Source organism: Rattus norvegicus, chromosome 1, assembly GCF_021556685.1.
Source record: "Rattus norvegicus strain SHRSP/BbbUtx chromosome 1, alternate assembly SHRSP_T2T, whole genome shotgun sequence".
Taxonomy (NCBI): domain Eukaryota; kingdom Metazoa; phylum Chordata; class Mammalia; order Rodentia; family Muridae; genus Rattus; species Rattus norvegicus.
Genome location: NC_141534.1, coordinates 19,445,218 through 19,468,450, shown reverse-complemented (window position 1 = coordinate 19,468,450; position 23,233 = coordinate 19,445,218). Strand labels below are relative to the sequence as shown.

The window sequence follows — 23,233 nt, the reverse complement described above, 5'->3', positions numbered from 1 at the left end:
TTACTGCTTTTGATTAAGTTAACATGTAAACATTTGTGTGCACTGGTATACATGAGTGTATGTATAATTCAAGTGTATGGGTGGACAAGTGTGTAAGGCTTCATGTGCATGTATCTGTCCCTGCATGGGAATGTCCAAGGCTGATGAGCAGAGTCTTCCTCAATCATTTTGTCATCTTAATCTCTGAAGGAAAATATGGCAGTTGAAACCAGTATTCACTAATATGAGTAGACTGGTTAGGCAATTCTCTCAAGGAATTCTCCTTACTGCTCTCTGGATGCTAGAATTACTTGAGGGCCACCACACCTGCCTGGCATTTCCATGGGCCTTGGAGGACTGAGCTCTGCCCTGATGCTTGCCTGACAAGCACTTTATCTACTGAGCCACCTCCCCAGCCCTTCTTTCAAACATTTTACTGTAGAAAAGTTCATTCCCATTTAAACTGAACTAAACTGTTTGGATCTCTCACTTTGAGCAAACCCGAGTCATTCTCTTTCTCTGATGAGTTTTACCACCATCCTGAAGTCTTCAACAATTCTACCTAACCACTGGCTCATCTGGGCTCAACAGTGAAATATGAATTGGAGAAAGAGGGTAAGTTAAGGAGAATAGGATTAATATGGTCCCATAGGTAGCCTACATGTTCCTAGATGTTGAAAACTGACTTAGAGTTTTGGAGAGAGCAGGGTTCATTCAGCTCTGTTCTTTCCTTTTAAAATAGTATGGGTGGCTCTTATGTGTTAGATACCAGACCCTGTATATTGGGAGAGAATAGGTCTGGGATTATAGGTGCTGTGTAGACTAGAAGTGAATGAAGTATACAAAGGTAGTGATGACTATTTTTATGCCCTCGTGTCTGTTTAGTAAGAACAGGTAGGTGCATTTTTTTCTCTTGTCTCTTCGGGTTAAGATGTGTGAGACAGCTTTTCTCACCCTACTCCAGCTCCTATCAGAAAACAGATTAAGAAGCCAGGGGCTGGAGATGTGGCTCGGTCATTAACACCTAGGTTCACAACCAAAAATATAACTTTACGAAGTTAGGATTGGAATAGCTTTTCTGCCACTGCACACACGGATCCTCATATACAGCTACCTCGTTAAGATGACAGAGGACTTACTTTTTTTTTTTTTTTTTTTTGGTTCTTTTTTTCGGAGCTGGGGACCGAACCCAGGGCCTTGCGCTTCCTAGGTAAGCGCTCTACCACTGAGCTAAATCCCCAGCCCCCGACAGAGGACTTACTTTAAAACCATACCATCCAGTTATCTCATTCTTTGCTGAGAAGTTACCTTGATGCTTCAATACGGTACCAATATGAGTCGTCGATGGTCAAGTCCGGATACTCTACTCGGCCAACTCCAGAGCCAACATCCCAGAGGAAGCTGACTTTCCCTTTACGCATTTCTATAGCCAGAAAGTCAATCTGGTTCAAAGGAACAGAAAACAAAACAAAACAAAACCACACGTCAGGACAAAGCACTCTGAACAGTGGAGCTTTGGGGAGTAATTTTCAATGACGTGTAAAATAATTGGGTTGAGAATTCTTCATAGTTATACCCAAGACACACATCTTATATCAGAGGAATCTGTGGTGATTTTTAACACAAGTGAGAGAGGCCTCCTCACATGAAGAGCAAATGCTAACTTCTGCCAGAGCCAGTCTGTTTACCACCTTCTTCACCTTGGAAATTTTCTATAAACAAGTCACGTTCATTCTAGTGTGTGAGAGTTTGCAGACAGAGCTTATGTAATTTCTGTTTGAGTCATAAATTCAACAAACAGCACGAGTTTGCCTTGGTTAGAACTAATACACAATTTGTTATTTTCACTTCATTAACACAGAGGGCTATTATTATTGAATTTGAGAACAGAAAAAAACATTTTTTTTATTCTTATTAGATTTTCTTCTTAAACAGCTGGATCTGAGCAAAGTATAATAAAAAACAAATATCAGATATACTGACAGATAAAAAAGAGATGTGCCTGGACCCGGGAAAGAATTGCTACTTGTTTATACTTATAACATAGCTAGAACTGCAAACATTGCACAGCTAAGATTATGAGATTTAAATCATGAAAAGCTACTCCAGCCACTCTCAGAGCTGAACTACTACATTCTATATAATTTCCTCACTGACTAACCTTTGGCTTCTACACAGCTTTTCAAAAGTTGAATATTGCACTTACAAATTTTGCACTCCCAAGGTAGAAAAGGAGGTTGTCAGCAACAGCGGTCTTGACATGGACAACGATATTATTGTAGCTTCCTTTCTTGATTTCTGGCTTGTATGTTCGAATACAGTCACCTCCCGAAGACACAGATACTTTGATCTTCGAGGAAAACAAGAGGCAAAATCCTGTGAATCTCTAAAGCTAAATTTCTCTGTAGATTTGAAGTATATCCCAAACCACCAGACAGTCATCCTCATTCGTTGAAGTAATTTTTCAGTCACCAAGCAGTATCATTAGATATCCACAGGCAGACACCATTGGGTTGACTGGGGAGTGCACGGAGGACTAGCTCTCTATTAGCATTTTGCCAATGATGTTCTTGTAATTCTTCCCCTGGCTGATCATCCTGCCACTCTTTTGGAACCATGCAGCTAACACACCTTCATACTATTCTTTGAAGGAAAACTTTCCAAGTGGGATTTTACAGAAAAAACAAATGGAAATGGTCTTTACTGGGGCTATTTGATAAAAAAAAGTTTTAATCCAATTTTCAGTGATCTGGGTATCATTTTCAGAGGAAACCAGTTTTTGTTTATTTCAAGAGGGTACTGCCAGCCCACCCACGCACTTACAGTTTAAGGAGGCCAGGCAGAGTTTGTTCTAGATCTTCTAACAATATGAGTACTAATCATTGCTCTCTGAATACATATTTCAGAATAAATTACAGTTCTTATTAGCCTACCAAGAAATGAGATGGAAATAATTTTCAAATGTCTATCACTACTAATACATGTAACAGCTCCCTTTCCTTTTGAATAGTACTTCAAAAATTACTATAAATTGCTAAGAAGGGAATTCTTATGTGAATAGAAGGGCACTGTTCATGCCAATTTTTACTTCCGTGAAAGGAGGCTTCTTCGTTCAGTCACAAATAGCACTATTTGATTATTGGATTTAATTTCCTTTAGGTCAGGTACAAAATCACCATCAGTGATTGCTGCTCGGCGCGGCAAGGAGAAGAGAAGATGTGAAACTACTCTGCTACTTGTTCAAATGTCTGGTCTTAGGATACCTACTGGCCTTACCTGGTTGTAATTTCCCACTTTTCACGTCTTCTTTCACTTTTCGCTATTCGTATCGTTTTCATGTTTGAGCAAAGCCAACTAATATTGTGGTTACCCCAATGGAAAACTTGTTCAGACTCTAAGATTGATTAGGATACCAAACACCTCTATGTACTATGGCATACATAGCAGGTATCTCTGTGTCTTACGTTGGGTCTGAGCACTGTGTGTCTTTTCTATGGAAGAGGAATACTCGCTGGAGGAGGTCTAGATGCAAAATGTTTTATGTTCAGAAATGAAAGTCAAAGAGAGTTGTTTGGCTCTGACAGACAGATTCACATTTGGGGACTTCTGGGAAAAGAATGAGTCTGCTGATTCTCCTGCTGTGACAACTGTTTCCTTCTTTGGTCACTAAGCAATGTCTCTATACGGAGGATTGGTCTGCAAAGAAGCAGGCTTTGTGTGGTGCTTGTAGTTATATAAAAAGTCAACTTAGGTGTGTGTGTGTGTGTGTGTGTGTGTGTGTGTGTGTGTGCACGCGCGCACACGTGCGCCTTTGTCACTTGCAAAGCTGTGATCAAACTAGACAATGGATGGCTCAAGCCTAGGGGTCACCTTAGATCCCAGATATTTGCTCTGTGTTCCTCCTATAAGATGGTCTTGGTTGTCTCTCCTGTGAAAGACTTTCCCTGCTATATGCAGTGTGGAGAGTAGTCAAAGCAGAATGAAACATAGAAATTCCAAGCCAGTACTGTGAAGAAGCTGTGTGGGCAAAAGTCAGACAGCAGAATAGCAGCTGTGCAAAGACTTATCCAAGGGTTAGAGGTTAAAAGGATAAAGCAACAGAAAGGAAAGACCCTGTAATAGCGAGTAGTTAGACGAAAATGCAGTTGTTGGATACTTTTTAATGTTCAAACAGAGGTATACTATTCGAGGAGTTTTTAAGAATTTGCAGTGTGTGAACCAAATGCTTCGTGAAAAAAGACTGTGGCACTGAACAAATTGGTGTCTGAGGCAGGTTCTACAAGCCACTGGTATCATAAGAGGATCAAAGAGAACATGAAATAAAAGATCTGACTGTAATTCATGAATAGGATTAAACAGTAGATGCAGCCATCCCTGGCAGGAAACCATATTCAGAATCACCAAGGGTCTGGACTCACGATGAAAAGTAACTGTGCATAGTTTGTTTTATCTTTACTCATAAGTGCTTTACAGGCATAGGTCTAATACCACAGTATCGCTGGGTAAATCGTAAACAAGTCATGTTTCCTTAAAGAACCCAATTAAATAATACCCCTCGGCTATGGTGTGGAGAAGGATGAGTATATAAAATTTAAGCTCATAGGATGAGGTTCAGACCTGCTCTCCATAGCTAAGGTAGAAGTAACAGATCACACAACTGGGACACCAGAAGATGGGGGTGTCAAACGGGAAGAGAGCACCCAAGTGAAATGATAAAGCTCAGTTTGGGAGCCCAGTTCATGCATGTGACCACTGAACCCCGGGCATGCATCATTTTACTAAGATTTGCAACTAAGGTACTCTGTCATACACTTTCCATATCCATAAGGTCTGGTTCTCTGACGAGAAGGGCAGTAGTATACGCAATATGCCAGGATTATCCTGCAAAGTCACCTGCTCTCAGCCCTTACCCATTCATATAAACCTGGACTTGCTGTGTGTTTTTTTTCTAATGTATCCTGAATACCTGGAATATTCAGGCAGTCCAACTGTTTACAGCTAGATCATAACTATACATTTATTCTGGTAAGTACCATATGTTCTGGCTTCCAGTGGGTATAGGCAGTGGTAGAGTGTTTGACTGCATGTGAACAACTTAAAATAGCTAAATCAAAACAGAGCATTTACACAATTCTTGAAGAGAAACCTCTCGGATGTATTCCTCTTGCAAGAGGTGTGAAATTTCTGGAACACAAATACCCTATTGGGATATTCGGTTCTCCCGATTTACTGTATTCTAGTGTAACCTCATGGTGAGGCTTATGAAATTACTGCTAAGATGTTGATATTTCTAAGGTGCTCCCGGCACATTACTCACCGGATAAACACCATAAACACAGTTAAATTTTGCTAGGTATCCCAATGCTCTGCATACTGCAGTCTTTCAGCTGGTGATTAAAGAGCACAAATGACTCAATTATACAATCAATGAGCTGAAATAGCCACTTTTAAAAGAAGTGCACTGAGTTCCTTGGTTAGGAAATGTCTTAACTGAGCTGGCAAGATAGGTCAGTAGGTAAAAGTGTTTGTTGCCAAACCTGATGACCTAATTTTGATTGACAGGACTAGTCCTGGACCATGTCTCCAGAGAGCTGCTGAGGGTAGGCAATGTATGGCAGGACTGGAGTTTGACAAGGATGTTCTATGAGGCTACTGCCTGGATGGGTAAAGGTAAAAGCTAAGTTGCAATGGGAAACTCAGGTCGTTTTTACATGCCAGACTCATGAGCTAGGGAAAGTATTGGACTAGAGCACAGCCAACAAAAAAAGCTGTGTATGCTGTGGTGGGGCAGAGCCGGGGGAGGAGGGAGATTACCCATGCCTTTTATAGCCCAGAACATTCCATCACGAATGCTGGATGCTGGACATGGATCTTCAGGGTTTATTTTTTCCCTGTTGTGTTTCTGTCCAATTAACCTTCCGTTCTTCCCCCTCAAAATGGAAAAGCTTATTCTGCATCGATATTTTTTTATAAGTATGCATTTTTCTTCCTTATTTTGGTTGGGGCTCCCAGGTCAGAGATGGTCTTGTGAAAAAGCCTTACAATCGAGCTGAAATTGCCAAAGATTATGGGAACACTTGAGTTTGGGCTGAGTGCACTTTGCACTGAGCAGACAGAGCCTGGCAGGGGCGGGGGTCAGAAAAGTGGTATAATTGGGCGTGAAGTTTGCAAAGAGCAGAGTCGTGTGACTGACACCGAAAAGAAAATGTCCAGCTCGCCATCTACATTTGGTTAGATGAAGAAGACTCATCCTAACTGTAGGAAGTGCTGTTCCATGGGCTGGGATTTGGAACTGAACCGAAAGGAGAAGGCAAGTTGATCGCCAGCATCGGTCACACTCTGATTCTTGACTACAGACCCAGTATGACCAACTGCTTCCTGCTCCTGCTGCCCTAACTTCTCGGCCATGATTAACCACATCCCTGGGGAACACGGGCCAAATAAACCTGCCCTTCCTTGAACTGCTCTTTTGCAGTGAGGAGACAGAAAACCAATATTAATCCCGATTTTTCATCTACTCTGTTATCAACCTTCTGAGTACAACATCTACCTAATTCATCTTTGCATACTTCAATGGGAGAAGCATTGTGCATAAGAGATACAGTTTTTCATTATGTATGTCTCTGAGTAAGCTCGTAACATTGAGCTTCATTTTACGTTGTGCAAAAAGCACACAATGATTACCTGTCAATCATACCACACCATTTTCATATTATAATGGAATAGGCATCTTCTCTAATATCATTACTGCTGCTTTTTATCTTGTATTATACCGTCTTCTCTAATCTGTTTTTTTTCCCCCTGAGGTTTTCTTTAGTAAATATAAGGTCCTTTTCAATGTTCTCCTGGAACTTGATTGCCACAGCCTTGTTTAGATGTCTTACACACACATAAGGAAGAACAAATATATGCTATCATTCAGGCATATTCTTGGCCACTACTAAAACTAAAATAATTGATGGATTAATGAGAACTTCTTTCTGATTATCCCAGCTACTAAGTTTTTTAATGAAATGTTTTATGAAATTTTAAGTTAAAATTGACAATACTCAAAAGTATCTTATTAAAGTCTATCATTTCTAAAGCCATCATGGCTTAACTTTGCACATCTAAAGTTTCAAAATGTCATTTAAGTATCCTAGTTCAGGAATGGTGAGTAAGAATCCTTGCTTCCAGCCTGACAGAGTTCAATCTCTAGCACCTACAGGGTGGAAGGGGAGAACAGACTCCCACATGCTGTCCTCAGACCTATACACAGACACTGTGGCACAAACCAAAAGAAATAAATAGCATAAAATGTGACCACGCACTACCTTAGCATGTAACAGAGTTCTGTTTGTCTGAATAGTTTTTTAACTGAATAAATACAGGGCAAAAATTCAAGTGAGATATTTCCTATTTTTACTCCATAAATATAAAAACATCCTACAACAAAAATAAGTTTGTGTGTGTGTGTGTGTGTGTGTGTGTGTGTGTGTGTTTATAAAAATAGGCAAAGGCTGTATAACGCTTAATTAGAATAATGGTTCTATTTTTCTTACACTTGCTTGTTAACTCAGGTTGCAACTCCACTCATTGGACTTTTTAGGTCTTTCATGAGTAAGACACTCACGCCTTTCAGCATGGTACTTTTGTTGTCTGATTTACTATATTAAAGAATAAACAAAATATACTGGACTTCCTAATTCTCAAACAGTAAGTATGGCTTATTTTCATGAAATGCCTTTGAAATCTGCAGGGGAAAAAGAAGTGCTACTTCTTCCTTTCTACCCACCGAAAATAGCCTTTAAATTAAAAGGTAATGAATGACTCATTCATCAGGTCCATTGAGGAAGATTCTCTCTGGGAACAACGGTAACACTTATTAATTAGTAGTTCTTAATTCTGAAAATAAGATCTTACAGAGTTAGCTTGTTTCCGGGCTTGGTTGATCAGTTCCTTTATTTCCGAAATGTTTTTCTTTAGGTTGTCCTCAAGTTCCTTGATGGGCTTGAGTTTGTCTATTAGCCGATCAGCTTCCTGTTCTAGATTTCTCACAGTAGCACCTGCGTCTGCAACTACACAGAGCAAAATTAGCATCGGTGTGTGTGGCTGGGCATGCACTGACTCCCACCCCAACCAACCACCACCACCACAGACATAGGAGACAGAACAGCAGGAAACTGTATTCATTAATTTCATTTTACCCACGTGACAAAAGCCAGACTGTGATTGATGGCTGAAAGACCGTGATGGCGTGAGGCCAATTGTGAATAGTTTAGTTAAGATTAGAGCAGGCCAGAGATGTTAGAGGAAGCCTTCAGCTTTGTGATGAAGATGAAATTTGGCATTCAAAACAGAAGATGTGATAAGCTTAATCAGAGCTGACTTTTTCTTCCCAAAGCTGACCTTTACAGGATCGAGCTTTAGTCACAGACAAATGAAAATGGGGTGTGTTTAAAATATTGCCTGTCCTGTCCACACATAAGCCACATTAAAATTAAGGTTCTTGAACAAAATTGTTTGTTTTGTCTTTTCTTTTCTTTTCTTTTTCTTCTTCTTCTTCTTTTTTTTTTTTTTTGTCTTTCCTTGCACATATTTGCGAGAGAAGCTATGGAGATACAGCTTGAAGAACATTATGTTGAACACTGAATCTAAAGTCCTTTGTTATTCTTTAATTAAATCTTTCAAATTTCAGTTCAATTTTACTTTCATAATTCTGCACTGTATACTGGGTTTGTACGCTTTTTTGTAGGTTACAAAGAGGTTGAAAATTTGCAATTTTAAAAGCTTTAACCTAAAAATGGTTAAAGATTATCTGATGCAAGGACCAGTGTGTGCTCACAGGGTTGTGCAAGACACCGTGGAGGGGAGGATAAGGGGTGGGAAGCCAATTATTCAATTTCTGGGATGCTGGCCATCTTATCCAAACCATGACATCTGCTGTCTAACTGTGTTTGTACTGTTCAGCTCTCTATAATTGCGACCCTAAAAAAATTCTATAAGGTCTAAATCTACCTGCTCTGGACTTAAACGATGACTAATCTGCTGCTTGGCTGAGGTTGGGAGGCTGAGAACTAATCTTTAGGACTGAAGTCCATATGTTCACATGGACATAAGCTATTATTCTGTTTCATTTCGGTTTTGTCTGAGCTAGGGCCAGAACCCAGGGCCGAAGGCTTGATTGACAAAAGCTTGACTATTGAGCGCAGTCATCAGTCCTAAACATCAGCACCTTTAAACTGCATTTTGAAATAGGTAACTTGGATTTATGCTCATCAATGTGCATTATACTGTTAGTGGAACTTAAAACAATATACAGCTACTACTAATGTTTGCAGGGTTACTGGATTGAGGCACTAGTCATATAGGGACCGTGTCATTGCTACCTCTTGTGTTCTGTACTTGTCCGTTGTTCTCTTTCTTCTAATCCTCTAGTGTTATAATTTTATGACTTATTCTAGAATTAATGGGGTTTTACAGCTAGATTCATAAAGAAAACGAGGAGTTAAGCCAAGACTACTAAGGCCAAGGTTAAATATTAGGCCCATTTCTCCTAAATCTCCTGGAAGCCTTTTCAATTGCTTTAAAATGGAAATAAATGGAGGTTGGCCCTCTGCCTTTGCCTCTACTTTCCAAAGTTGTTTAAGCCCCATGGAAACCATCTTTCTGCAGCTCTGAGACCCGAGTCATCCATGATGCTGGATCTTTGAGGCTTCGTGTACAGAAGTATTTGAAAATGTTCTCATTTTGCTCCCCAATTGTCTGACTGAGTAGATTTTAAAATAGCTTCTCCAGTTAGAGTTTGACCAATGGAGCTTTCTTCTGGAATACTGTCGGCTGTATGTTGTAGGCATTAGAATGTACTAGCATGGACTTTTCCGAAGTACTCTCTTCACTGCTACACTTTCTTCTTTATATAGTTCTATGGCCTTTAGGAACTACCTGGCTGTGCTTTCATTTTTCTTGACAAACCCTCCGACTATCTGTTTTATTGTTTTCTGAACTCTAACTTATTAGTTGCTCAGTACTTTTTTATGTCGCTTTTATTTTTCTTATACTCTGTGCCAAGGCTGAAGGCCGTGTTCTTCAGTGGTCCTATAGTTTGTTTTTTGTTTTTTGTTTTGTTTTTTTTTTTCCTTTTCTTTTTTTCGGAGCTGGGGACCGAACCCAGGGCCTTGCGCTTGCTAGGCAAGCGCTCTACCACTGAGCTAAATCCCCAACCCCCTATAGTAATTCAGTTCTTCTATAACATTTTTCCACAAAGGCCAGCCTCAATCACGTTTGTTAGATTATGACGTGTTTGATTTTATTATTATTCTCCCTAGTTAAGTGTAATGCTGTGAAGTTCAGCTCAAACTGTGAAATGTTTAAGTGACAATATTTTTAGAATTAAATGAGTTACTCATTTATTTAGGACCAACTTTATTTCAAGACGAGTTGTTTAGAACCAATTTAATCATGAGAATGGTTACTTAGATTGAATGAGGAAAAGTAAGCTTTGGGGGTGGCAACAACATAATCTATTTTAGCTCCTTTCACTCATGTGCAGGGAAGTCATTTGAGCCCTTTGGCTGAATTTGCACTATCAGAGACTTGGTGATTTATCTCAGTCTGTTGAAAAAGTCAGTTTTACACTTTTATGTGGCTAAGAGTCAAATATTTCATTAGGTTTCTACTGCACTATTGAAACATTTTATACTGAATACACCCACATATTAGTCTCATTGGAAAAAGATTCTTTATTTTATACATATATATATTCTTTATTATATATATTCTTTAATATATATATTCTTTTATATATATATTTATATATATATATGTATATATGCAATCATGTAAAGAGTAGCTAGGCAGTGCTGGAAGCAGGTCCTATTCATGGTCACATGCAAACCTGAAGCTCTTTTGCTATAAGCGGAAGAATACAGAGGTTACTGAAAGCATATGGAGAAGGTATACATACTGATTTCTGCAGGAAATTCCATATGGAAGTAAAACAAAAAGAAATTAGAAAATTCGTGAGGGAAAGATTTTCTACAGGAATTATAAAGTATCATAAAAGTAGCACTTTTAAATTGATGCTTTTTACAAATACATTTTATCTTAATTCACATAAGCATTGAAGATAAAAGCACTCAAAAATATGATCAAAGAACATTGCACGAAAAACATTTTAACTAAGAAAAAGAAAAAAAGGCCCCTTCAGCAGGCTGTTTACACTGAAGAAGATGTTAAGATAAAAAGATAATATTCGATTAATATTTAGCAATAGATGTTTCTTTGGTGGAGGATGTAGTTACACAAGCAACAGCATCATGTCAATGGCTTCATCAGCTGAGATTCGTTCTGAACCACAACAAAATGATATCTTACATTATGAGATAAGAGAATTAAAATGGTAAGTCTACTTTTAAATCTATTTTCTCCTGACTTGAAGACATGTTGTGGCATGTCAGAAGGAGTAAGTCCAGTGGGGTGGCTAAAACATATGGGTTATCGCTGAGTCTACACAAAAAAGAATAACATTTGTCCTTATCCCCTTTCTTCTTTGAAGAATGGTGAGGGGGTAAGGAGTGGGTCTTTCTTTCTTCCTCCCAGATCGGAAGCACATAACATTTGTCTTTCCTTTCCTCCTTGCCCAGGAGGCTGTCATGAACATCTTCCTGAATGACTACCATAACAAGGTCTCCTGTCGTCACAGTCTATAAATGTTCTTACACTTTATCAAAATGCTAGTGGATAGTCTAGTTTCTTAAAAGCAAAAAGTAAAAAGAATTTACACATTCCTTTTATGGAAACCATATGCCATGATACTGTCTTACCATGTGACAAGGAAGGAAAGCATTGGAAGAAATACCAATGTTTGTGGACGCAACTTAAGCAAAAATATAAATCGTTACACTAAATTCTTTCAGATTTCTCAGTAAATTCTAATTAAGTCAATGAATTTGATGCAATATATGAGATGTGGGGACAGTATTAGTTATAAAGTAGGTAACTGTTTTATTTCCTAGAGATATTAATTGGACTTTAAATAATAAATACAGAAAAACGTCTAAAGTTAATTCATTTTAAAGTGGTATCTTGCTCTAATGGGACTCCTGATGAGTATGCCCCTTAAACTCTGTTCCAGGCAACTCCAGTCTTAAGCATATAGTCACCTGAGTATAACCGTATTTTCAATTACACTAACAGATTAAAAAGTTTTGACATCTACATACCAAATAGCCTATAAACTTTGAGAATCCCTAGCTTCCTCTTGATTGGATAAAATTAAATGAAGAAGGCTCCTAGGCAGAGGTGGGAGACTTCAATGCTGGCATGGTGGGCCCTGCAATTCTTACACCCACATCCTCGCATAAGACGGCATGAACTCAAGGGTTTCAAGCTCTACCACCCGTGAGTCAGGGCTACTGTCACAGAGTGGAGTAATAGATGATATTGTCACAATGAGAAAGGAGCTCTTACTGTTTTTGGAAGGATCTTTCACCACAGCATTCGTTTTGGCCACGCTGTCTGCTAGTTTATTGTAGTTTTGCTTCAGGCCATCTAGGTTCTGATGCAGATCTTTAACCTGGGCCAGGACAGCTTTTGCGGTGTCATTGGCTTCTCTGGCTTTCTCTTTGACAGCCTGCAGTTTAGCAGCCGTGTCTGTTGGCACAAGTGGGCATGAAAAAGGAAACAAAGAACAAAGGTTGATGGTTCCATTCATGCTTGGCAGAGGGAGGTTGCAGCTGGCTAACCTCAGGGACGCATTTACGGAGGGCAAAGGCAGAACTGGTGTGTCAATCAGCTGTAGCAAATGAAGCAATTGATTTTTGTATTTTGTTTTTGTTTTTTTAAACTAAATTAAATTTTCTCAGGGAGCTTTATGATAAGTGCCCAATTAGTTTTTAAAACAGCAAAGTGATTATTTTCTAAGTATGCAGTTTAGGGGTTATATGGAGATTTCTTGTGGAGGGAGGAATCCATACCCATGGCCCATGAAACTACATCAAAACTAGAGTTAAGGTTTATCCTGTACGTCCATGGAAGGAAAATGATTGTACTTTCATTTTAGGGTAGACTTCTTGGGAATGTTAGAGCCTGTGACTCTGCATTTCTACTTGTTTTCTGCACGGGCACTTTGCCAGTTTCCATAAAAAGTTACTCAATAAAATAAAATCTAATTTTTAGTATTTTTTTATTTTGTAGTATTATGGCCTTACTTCGGATCGTAACTTGTATATAAAACACAGTTCTTGTGGTTTGGCTAGAAGTTCCTGTGTTAAAGGACTTTTGCCAGAGCTTGGACTTTAGGAAGTGTTTGAATGATGAGTTATTTCATTCATCTATGGCTGAATCCACTGATCAAATAATAATTTGATTGCATTATTAGGGGGGTAGAAACTGTGAAAGATGGTGGTGCCTGACCAGAGGAAGTAAAGCACTGAGGTATGATTGAAGGTTTTGAGTCCCAGCCTCTGTCTTCTGGACCTGTCTTTTGACCACTGTGAGGTAAGTGGCCACTTGATATTCTGTCCCACCACAAGGACAGCTGGGTAGTCAGCTAACCGTACACTGAAATCATGAGCTAACATTCATCTGTTTCTTTAACCTGTTTATATGCTTTTTTTTAATTTCAGAGATATAAAATGACCAATACAATTGTATAAACAGACCCATGCTTGTGTGGCTGTCTAGGTGGCTTAGGATACAGGCTCCAAAGATAAACTGCAAAGTTCAAATCTCATGCACTTCACTTTGAACAATGGCCTTCACTACTCTGTTTCTTACTTGCAAAATAAAAATATCAATTGTAGCCACCTTGTAGAATTGGCATGAGAGATTAGCATGAGAGATTAGCATGTAGTCTGCTGGTAAAGTGTAAAAATAAGATCCCTAAAAGAATTTTCACTGTCAGAAACTAATGTCAAACAAAAATTGTAAATAGAAAACCATTGTTCAACAATGGGTTGGGTGATATTGCAGAAATGGGTTGACCAGTAATGTTTTGGAAATTTGGATTGGTTAAGGAGTTCATTCTAGCTGAGCAGGACACGAAATTGGTATAGGCTCTTGTCTGTTGCTGTAGTGACTCTAATAATCTGTGACTTCGTTATAGTAGAGACCAGTACATTATGATTTTGTTCTTTCTCACTGCTGCCAGAGTACTTAGGCCAAAACAGGGATGACGACATAGTAAGATGACATCTATATTCTCATTTTATAACATTTTCCTATGCATGTCAGCTGAGGGTAATGAAGAATAAGCACTATCATAATGTTAAACGAGGTTCTGGTTCTCAAAAGAACAATGCATAATTAGGGAAGCCTGTGTCTGATGGAGATGTAATGTTAAGGAAAATGGTAAAAGCTACCAAGACTCATCCATATTAAAAATCAGCTGGTGCAGAACGCAGGGACCCCGAGGCTTACCATTCGGAATGGCTGATAACTTGTCCATGGTGTCATTTAAAGCTCCTAGGAGTCCACTGTTTCTAAGGTCAGCAGTTTCTAACCTGGTTTTCAGGCCACTTAGATCATTGTGATTTTCTGTGAACATAAGCCAAAAAGAGATGAAACGGTTTATATTATTCTTGGATGTTTGAGTTCAATGAACTAACACACTGTTAACAATACACAAGTAGAAGGATATAATTCATTTATCATTGTCTATCCATTCACACATCTCTGCCCTAAATACATAGATCTATGACCATTTGGGACTTTAGAATTTTAGCCATGCCACTTTTCTCCTCATGTCTGGTCTCCAAGACTTAATTTGATGGTTTCCTATGGGTTAGAAATCTCTAAAGATTGAGTCTCCTTGTACATTTTTGTTATTCTGTTGATCTCGCTCCATTGATTTTTTTTAACACATTCAGATTTTATTATCAAAATGGAACATTGTGTTCGGTGTTCAAAATCTCATCTATATCACAGATAATAACATCCTATTTCAGTAAACATCACTTAGTGCTATTTGGAACAGAAATAAAGACTAAAGCAAAGGAAGCCAGATAAGCCTGCCATGTTTCACAGAGAAAGCAACCTTTTTACAAAATCCCTCAAGAAGACTTCAGTGAGGACTTTTGTCTTGCTACATTAGCTTATGTTATCTTGCACTCAAATCCAGTGCTTTCAAGTGATGACTTAATGTTACGTGTTCATATTAGCTTCTTTATCTTATCTTTTTATTTGTATTAAAAATTTTAAACTTTAGTGTTTATTGTCATAAGAACTGTGTGCTTTATATTTTAGCAATGTCGAGAACTTTGCAATCTCTAAGAAGTAAAATAAAGGTTAATTTAAGGATTTATAAAAGATAAGCGTACAAATCTTAAGCTTAGTAAGCTTAAGGAATGAGTAAACCATAAGTATACACGTGGTGGTTTGAGTTTGTGGTAGTTTGCTCCTTGCGACTCCCCCTCCCCAGTAGGGTGAGGTCTTTGAACACTTGGTCCCAGTGGCTGGTAATGTTTAGTGAAGTTAGAAAGCATTTGAGGAGCTGCCAGACCTTGCCGGAAGACACTTGGCACTGGAAGGCTTTGAGGGATTTTAGCTCTGCCTGACTTCCAGTTCACTCTTTGTATTTTTGGGTGTGGATGAAAATGTGATCTCTCAGTAAACTGTTCCTATCCACATGTCTGCTTCATTACATCCATGCCTCCCCTGACATTATGGACACCCCTCCAAACTGTAAGCCAAAATAAACTAATTAGTCCGTAATTGGCTTTAGGTCACGGAGTCATAGCAAATCATAGAACTGAAAGTCACTAATACAATATCTGAATATTGGAGTTCATCATGAGCCATCTTTTCTTTCATTATTTATAAATAACCAAATAATAAATATCCAATAAATATGTACTTGGAAAACCAAATTACATAAAATTGGCTTCACTGAATAGTATTTGCTATGTCTTGAGATGTGTGTGTGTAATGTATCTCTGTATGTGCAAGTATATGCACCTGTGTGTGCATGTGCATACCTTGCAGAATCCAGAGGTCAATATTGTGTGCCTTTTTTCTCTCACTGTCTTAACTGTTGAGGCAGGATCTCGGTTCTCTCAGTGAACACAGAGCTTGCTACTCTGGTTTGACTAGCTGTCCAGTTAGCTTGGCAAATCCTCTCCTCTTTACTTTCCCACTGGATAGTAGGGATCCAAACTCAGATTCTTGTGCTCATGCTTCATCCACCGAGCCACTTCTTAAGTCCCTTTGAACATGTTTTTGATAGTTTATTATACCATAATGTTAATTTCCTTTGGGATGTGAATACTGACTTTTTTAAGATGGCCTAAAGGAACACGAAGTGGAGAGAAAATGGCAGAATCTCCACGTAAGGAGTTGCATTGAAAAGGGGACAAGGAAGAGAGGGTTCTTTCGCCTTCTTGAAAGCATTGGGCAGCATTTGGTAGTGGTGATGGTAGCTGCCTGTCAGTGATTGGGTGATACATGACGCATGCAATGACTGACAGCTCTAGCAAGTCCCTCCCTCCTTTCTCTCAGCGTGATTTCAGGGTCAACAGAACGAGGGCATCAGGCGGTAATGGTCTTCCCACCTCCGCCCACAAGCCCGACCTTTCTGCACATCCCTCCATCTAGTGCCTCCATCTCGTGTCTCCTTTGTTGTTACAGTTTCAGAAACGAGAGGAGAGTCTCACGTGTACAGTCCATGTGCAAAAGCAACAGGCTAATATGCCATGTCTTATGAACTGAAGATAATGGACAAAATTGGCAAAGGTTGATTACGATAAATTAAAACAAAAAGAACCAGTTATAAAATTAAAATAAAATTCTCAACATTATCGTAATATAAAACCATAAAGCAGAACCAAATATATATGTATATCTATATATGTGTGTGTATAGATATGTGTGTGTTTACATATACATATGTGTGTGTTATGATGCCTTTCCAGTAGTAAGTTTTCATATGACTTTTTCAAAAGGTCTTTAGTTTTTTTTTCTCCACGTATTTCATCCTCTGATCTACAGCCTCTCCATTCCACACAACTCTTCCTGTCTCAGTCCTGTTTATCCATTTAAACCACTACATTATACCTTTCCTCCATTTAAAGCCACCTTCACGACTCCTTACTAATTTCCTGACTTCTATGATATTCCAAGTAAAACACACATATCTAAAGATTCCAAGTAATCATTAATCTTAACCACACGTGAATATTGTGAGCTACAGTTATGATATAGTAATAGCACCTACTATTAATATTCTACTAAATTGGTATAATATTAAACTGGGTGCTAAGGATATCATTGCTATAGCCATAGATTAGTGTATCTCTCAGTCCTCATTAGAAGCTTCTTGAGTTTCTTTTCTTGATGGATGGTCATTAAAGCAGAGACACACGATTGGTCAAGGTACAGAGAGTGAGAATCTACAGAGCACAGGGGCGCCTGTATCATATCCCTCTTCCCAAGGCTCAAGGTTAACTGAGGAAGAAGGAGTAAGAAGATGACAAGAGATAACGGTGGTGAGGGTAAGACCACAAGGAAACAGCATTTCCTACAAATAAGAAGAAAGTTGGACATATAAGCTCACAGTGGTTGTGCTAGCATGCACCAGAACTAAACAAGCTTTAGCTAGATAAAGTCCCAGCATGGGCAGGAGATGGATATGAATACCCATGGTTGAGAAGCTGCAGGCAACTTTAGAAGATGGAGAAACAATTTTTGTTAGGGCACCTGGCAGGGCATCCGTATACACCCAAGAGTAAATGGCCAGCATGAACTGAATTTGATGAAGTTGATGGGTTTTAAAAAATACAAGGACACAGAATTGGGTGGGTACAGAAGTAGGGTATGGATCTCAGAGGAGTTTAGGGATAGGGTGGATATGATCAAAACACATTGTATGAAATTTTTAAGCAAATAAAAATGAAGGGAAAGTCTGAGAATATCAAGAGCTCACAAGAGTGGAAATTGACAAACAATTCTGCTTTCTAAGGGCCCATAAATTTAGTAGAACTTTAAATGGACATGAATTTGGTTTGGGAGTTTATTTCAGTACTTGGGATTGAATTCAGGCCTCACACATGCTAAACAAGTGCTTTACCACTGACCTTTGTCCCCAGCCTGGGACCAGCAGTTCTACTATAAAACGTAGCCCATTATTACATGTGTGGCATAAGCTTAAATCCTCAGCACTTACGAGGCAGAGGCTAGTGTAAGATATACAGAGCAAAAGCTTTCAAAGTTTGCTAATTTATATCGTCCAGGATACACATTAGATCTTCATCTTAGAGAAAAAAAAAGAAACTGTTATGTAATTCAGTTAAATGTATTTTTTACAGCAATATAGCATGTTCATATAATAGTATGAATGATGTAGCCTTTAAAAAGAATTATATGAATATATGTAGGTATATAAGGTCACTGAATCTTCTCTGTCAATCACAGTTCGTCTTTCCTATGACCCCTGCCTTCACCACTGGTTCTAAAGTAACCGAGTGGCTTATCAAAGCCTTCCTTGTGAAATGGAGCTGGTCTGATGGCGAGAGCATCTCTGTGGATTCCCAGGATTAGACTGAGAACCTGGAGACCTCCCTTGGTTCAGTTTTTTTTTCTTTAAAGCCATTAATTTTGAGATATCGTTGGGTTCATAGCATTTTGTGCATTCTCACAGTAAAAAAAAAATGACTGAAAAAAATCTGCCCATTTTTCAGGAGAAAGAGTCACTGAGAAATATTTTGGTTGATATCCTTCAAATTGTATTTCAGCATTACTGTTTTGGTCCTTTGCTTTCTGTACTAGAAAATAAAAATGTAATAAAATTAAAAACTAATGCACATACTCTGAGTGTTCCGATTTTATGTTTGAGCTCTTTGACTCTGCGTCCTCCTTAATTATCCATCCTGACAATGTTCACTTTATTAGAATTTTAAATGGACATGAACTTGGTTTGGCACTTTTCTTCAGTAGTTTCTGGAACGCCGTGAAGCTTTGTGACTAGAGCGGGTAAGCAACAGTTGGACTCAGTGAAGGAAGCACGGATTCTAAGGCAGACTACACAAGGACTGCAAAAAGGCGAAAGGTGAGTACGGCGGCTACGTGAGGCCTAACGGAACCACAGCCACGACAGGACAAAGAAGACGTGCGGTCCACCTTGAATTATAACAATGAAGGAAACAGAGTCATCTATGGTAATCACCTTATCTAAGTCTTCTGCCTTTGGGAGAACTCTTGTTCTCCACAAGCTGCATGTATAGGTATGCCTTTACCTTTCTACACACACACACACACACACACACACACACACACACACACACACACACACACACACAAAACGACACCCAGGAACAGTAGCCACATCATTCTCTCTTGTCTTCTTTCTGAAGATTACATTTACCAAACCTCAAACTCCCCCTCCTCTTTCTTGCTCTGGCTGTCTGGCTCTGGCTCTCTAGCGCTCTCTAGTGTACTCTCTCTCTCTCTCCCTCCCCGTCCCTCTTTCCTTCCCTCCTCCCTTCCACCACCCCTCCCTCCCTCTCCATTTTTTTTTCATAGAAGATCATGTTTCAAGCATGAGCTGGATACAGATGGAGCTCATAAAGTGAGGAACGCTGAAGCCCTCCAGAAGCGGAGAGCGAGAAGGTGCCTGCCAGCGCGACTTCCTTTGTTGCAAGCACAGTGGTTCCTATCCACACTAGGAAGTCCAGCCAAAGCAACTCCCTGGACAGAGTTGGAAATAGCATCTACAGTTGCGCTTTCTCAGGTTTTCCATGTCCCTGGGACAGTGCCATAGGCCCTCTACTCCCACTCTAGGGCTCAAGATAGTTTCAAGTTCTCAGAATTTCATTTTGCTGTTCTCTTAAGATGCATAAAGAATATGGGGAAGGATGTGACATAGCAATTATCTAGGAGAGAGCTCAACTTGTTTGGGCCAAGAGTTGAGAACCACTTCCACGTAAAAACAGATTCGTGTTCAACTGCTTACTTGACCACACTTAGTAACTAAAACAACAGAAGGAATGGGACCTTCAGATCAGGGTGCTTTGGCCTGGTTTATCTCAAATCTTAAGCTTTGTTTTGCAAAACGTGAATTAGGTTTCAAAACTGAGTAACACCCAAAGCCTTTGATAAGTGTAGAAATTTAGTGGCTTCACCTTTCCCTGAAGTCATTTTCCTCATAGCCTTTGTGGCTGTTTCTGCTGGAATGTACTTTTTTTTTTAATAACCACATATACCTATATAATTACTTATTGAAATTTCCAATGTCTAGATAATTTCTGCATGTTGTCATTATTTCGTAAGGTCTTCCTTTCTTAAATGTGTACACATACACCTTCTTTTAGAACATCCAATTCTTTGTTAAACCAATGAAACATTTTACATTATTCTTGATCATTACTTTATTTGACTGTTGTTTGTATTGTTTATTTTGCTCTGTTGAAAGTCTCATGTACGCTAAGAGACACCCTGTCACACAGGAGGGAAGGCTATACAACATGGCTATAATGTAATAGCTATGTAAACTTCAAAATTGAAATGTTGACTGGAGAACCTATCACAAACCCTTAATAGACTGCTCTTCCTTTAAAGATTTGATGCAACCTCAAAAGATTTAGCTTACTTTAACTAAAGTAATGAGTTTTTTTCCCCAACACTTCAAAAATTCTTTTGTTACCTATCTAGAAAATAATTTTAAAAGAGAAGGGTGTGTTAGCCACATTGGTCCTAGCAGAAGAAATGTTATTTTTCCAGAGTTGATACTAACCAGGTTCACTCATGTATATATAAATGCACTGAATTATATATATTAATTTATAAATATAAAACATATATTACATTAATACATGACTGTCTACAGTAGACAGTTTTTTAATTCCTCAGATATATGGGACTTTCAAGATGTATATTTGCTGTGCTGTCCATCAACTGTCATGATAAATCAGAGACAAAGCTGAGATCATATTGTCTGCATGGCTTCCCTGGGCCACAGTTCTTCCTGATCTAAGCACAGAACATCAAATGAGTCACATCACAATCTTAGTTTGCTTTGTGCATTGCTCATTTTTCCCCAAAGATGAAAACATATCTTTTATGCTATTTTGATCTCCTATAGATTTGGAAGTACACATGGGGACACGGACACACACACACACACACACACACACACACACACCAACATTTGTACATTTTACATTATTTACCAAGCACTCATTGAGGAAACAGAGAACATCCAAATTAGGTCTTCTAGGACTGGGTACAGTGATTGACAGTCCCCTAATAGATGCCAGGTACAACTGCTGTGCTTTTCCTCACACTGGGAGATCATAGCAGACCTTTTCTGACAGGAGCTGGGGCACATGTCTAGTGACAGGGTCTCTAAACGTTTAGGATGTGAAACGAGGTAGTTCTATCCACACCTAGATTAATAAAACTAAATGACAAGACTTGAGACCCACATCCTATTCCTACCTGACAGCCCGTAGACTTCTTTTGTTTTAGCCAGAAAGGTAATTGGACTTGAAAGCTTCTAAATAGGATAGGTCTCTCTGGTTTATTCATACCTCGTTACTGTTCAAGTTACACGGTAGTTGAAGATATTTGTATTATCTCCACCATGTGCAATCCGACTGGTAAATTCCCTTCCACCTCCTAAAATCCTCGATTCTGATTCTAAATGGAGAACGAAGCCTAGGTAACGTGCAGGTCGGGTACCCACTTGTGTTGTGTAGGACCCTATCTCTGCCTAAGACAGCACTAGTGAACTTCCTGAAGGTTCGCTGACAAAATGAGGCAAATGCTAACTAAGCAGCTTCACTCTCAGGGATGATCGTTCCTAGTGCTGATGTCTCGACGCAACTCTTTTGCTATTTCTTCGATGTCATATTTAACAGTGCCTTGGTATTCCTATTTTTTAACATGGGCATAAAATACATAATAAAATAAAATCTTTTTATAATGCTAGAAACTTAACTATAAGTATTGCAAATGCACCATATCTGTTGTCTCAGATTTTTCAGATACAGTGGTGTGGGCTACTTGCCTGAGTATGTGGGACCCTGTAGTACAGAACAAAGGTATTGACTGGTCCAATAAATGTAAAATGATGGGAACACAGTTTTTATAGTTCTATATGTGCACAATACTATATATCTAGGAATTCTCAGTTTGATTATTAGTTAATTAATTATTCTTGAGCGTAGAATGATCTCTTTATTTCATGTCAGCAATTCCCAGTTTATAGACGGATTACTTATTTTCCCAAGTAATTAACTAATTTCACTTTCCTTGGGCAAAGCTAACGATTAGAGCTAAACCAAGAAGTGAATTAAATTGAAAGCGACTCCATTGAGATAAAGCACATAAAATCTAGCATTAACCCAGTTTCCACACTGCAAACTACCTCACTCTTTGCCCTGCACATAGTCTGTGAGAACCCCAACAGACTATTTTATTGACAAAACTTGTCCCTCTGTAAGGCAGCATTCATCTGGTGGCGTGAATTCATCTTCTGACCTGTTCAATCCTCAGCTTGTCCCTCGTCCCAAATCCATCACCAACATGATTTTTAGTTCCACTGACATTCAACTGTGGGTTGGAGACCACTTCAGAGCTCAAACAAGTGCAAGGGCAAATTGACTTTTAATAGATGTATATTCAAAAATTAAAAAGCGAAACAAACCGCTGCTGGCAAGTTCAGACTCCCTCAAGGCAAGGACAGCATAAAAAAGGCAGGGAGCAGCAGTAAGTCATTTGTGACCAGAGTACGGGAACAAACTGAGCTGTGCTGACTTGAACGAGCAACAAATTAGAAATATGGAAGGCATGCTGGCCCCACCATTTTTATTCTCTCTAACTCCAGGCGCCACAGAGAGAGAAATGACTAAATCTCTATTTTAATAGCTGCTGTCAAGAGTTTTGCTCTGCGGGGCCCATTTCAGCAGTTCCTCTTGGTAATATATGGCATTTCCCTGATTAACAGCCATTTTATAACCTGTGTAATTGGCCACAAATCAGGAGAATGTCATAACGTAGCAAGAAAACATTCCCATCTCCGTCATGGCCTTGGCTTGGTTTTCTGGGGGAATTATTACTTGAGTAGTTTGTGGGTTTTCATTACTTTAAATAATGTACTACCTGAAGTACAGAAAAAGACATTTAAACTAATGAACACTTCTGTCTCCTAACCCTTTCTACCACCCGGGTCTTCAGATTTTCCAAATGTGACAAAATGGATTTGGCGTCTTTTTATGTGGAGCACTAGGATTTCGGGGAAACAAAGGCAAGGACGGGGTGGTCAGGAATGTCAAGCACTCAG

At 39.0% G+C, this 23,233-nt stretch overlaps 1 protein-coding gene across 7 annotated transcripts in view; it reads right to left on the bottom strand.

Annotated features, from left to right (window-relative positions):
- The window catches only part of Lama2 (laminin subunit alpha 2), a 647,938-nt gene that overhangs the window by 87,369 nt on the left and 537,336 nt on the right, over positions 1-23,233 (bottom strand). For 6 of the 7 annotated variants that reach the window (XR_015627317.1, XR_015627326.1, XM_087564082.1 and 3 more), the window contains 5 exons: positions 14,380-14,496; positions 12,430-12,612; positions 7,882-8,036; positions 2,186-2,329; positions 1,288-1,421 (listed from right to left, as the gene is read on the bottom strand). Coding sequence is in view for 5 of the 7 variants with exons in the window: in XM_087564082.1 (XP_087420208.1) it covers positions 1,288-1,421; positions 2,186-2,329; positions 7,882-8,036; positions 12,430-12,612; positions 14,380-14,496 (733 nt within the window). In the remaining 2 variants the exon portion in view is untranslated. Of the gene's footprint in view, positions 1-1,287; positions 1,422-2,185; positions 2,330-7,881; positions 8,037-10,924; positions 10,931-12,429; positions 12,613-14,379; positions 14,497-23,233 lie in introns of all 7 variants that reach the window. The other variant, NM_001427039.1, reaches the window with a different exon arrangement.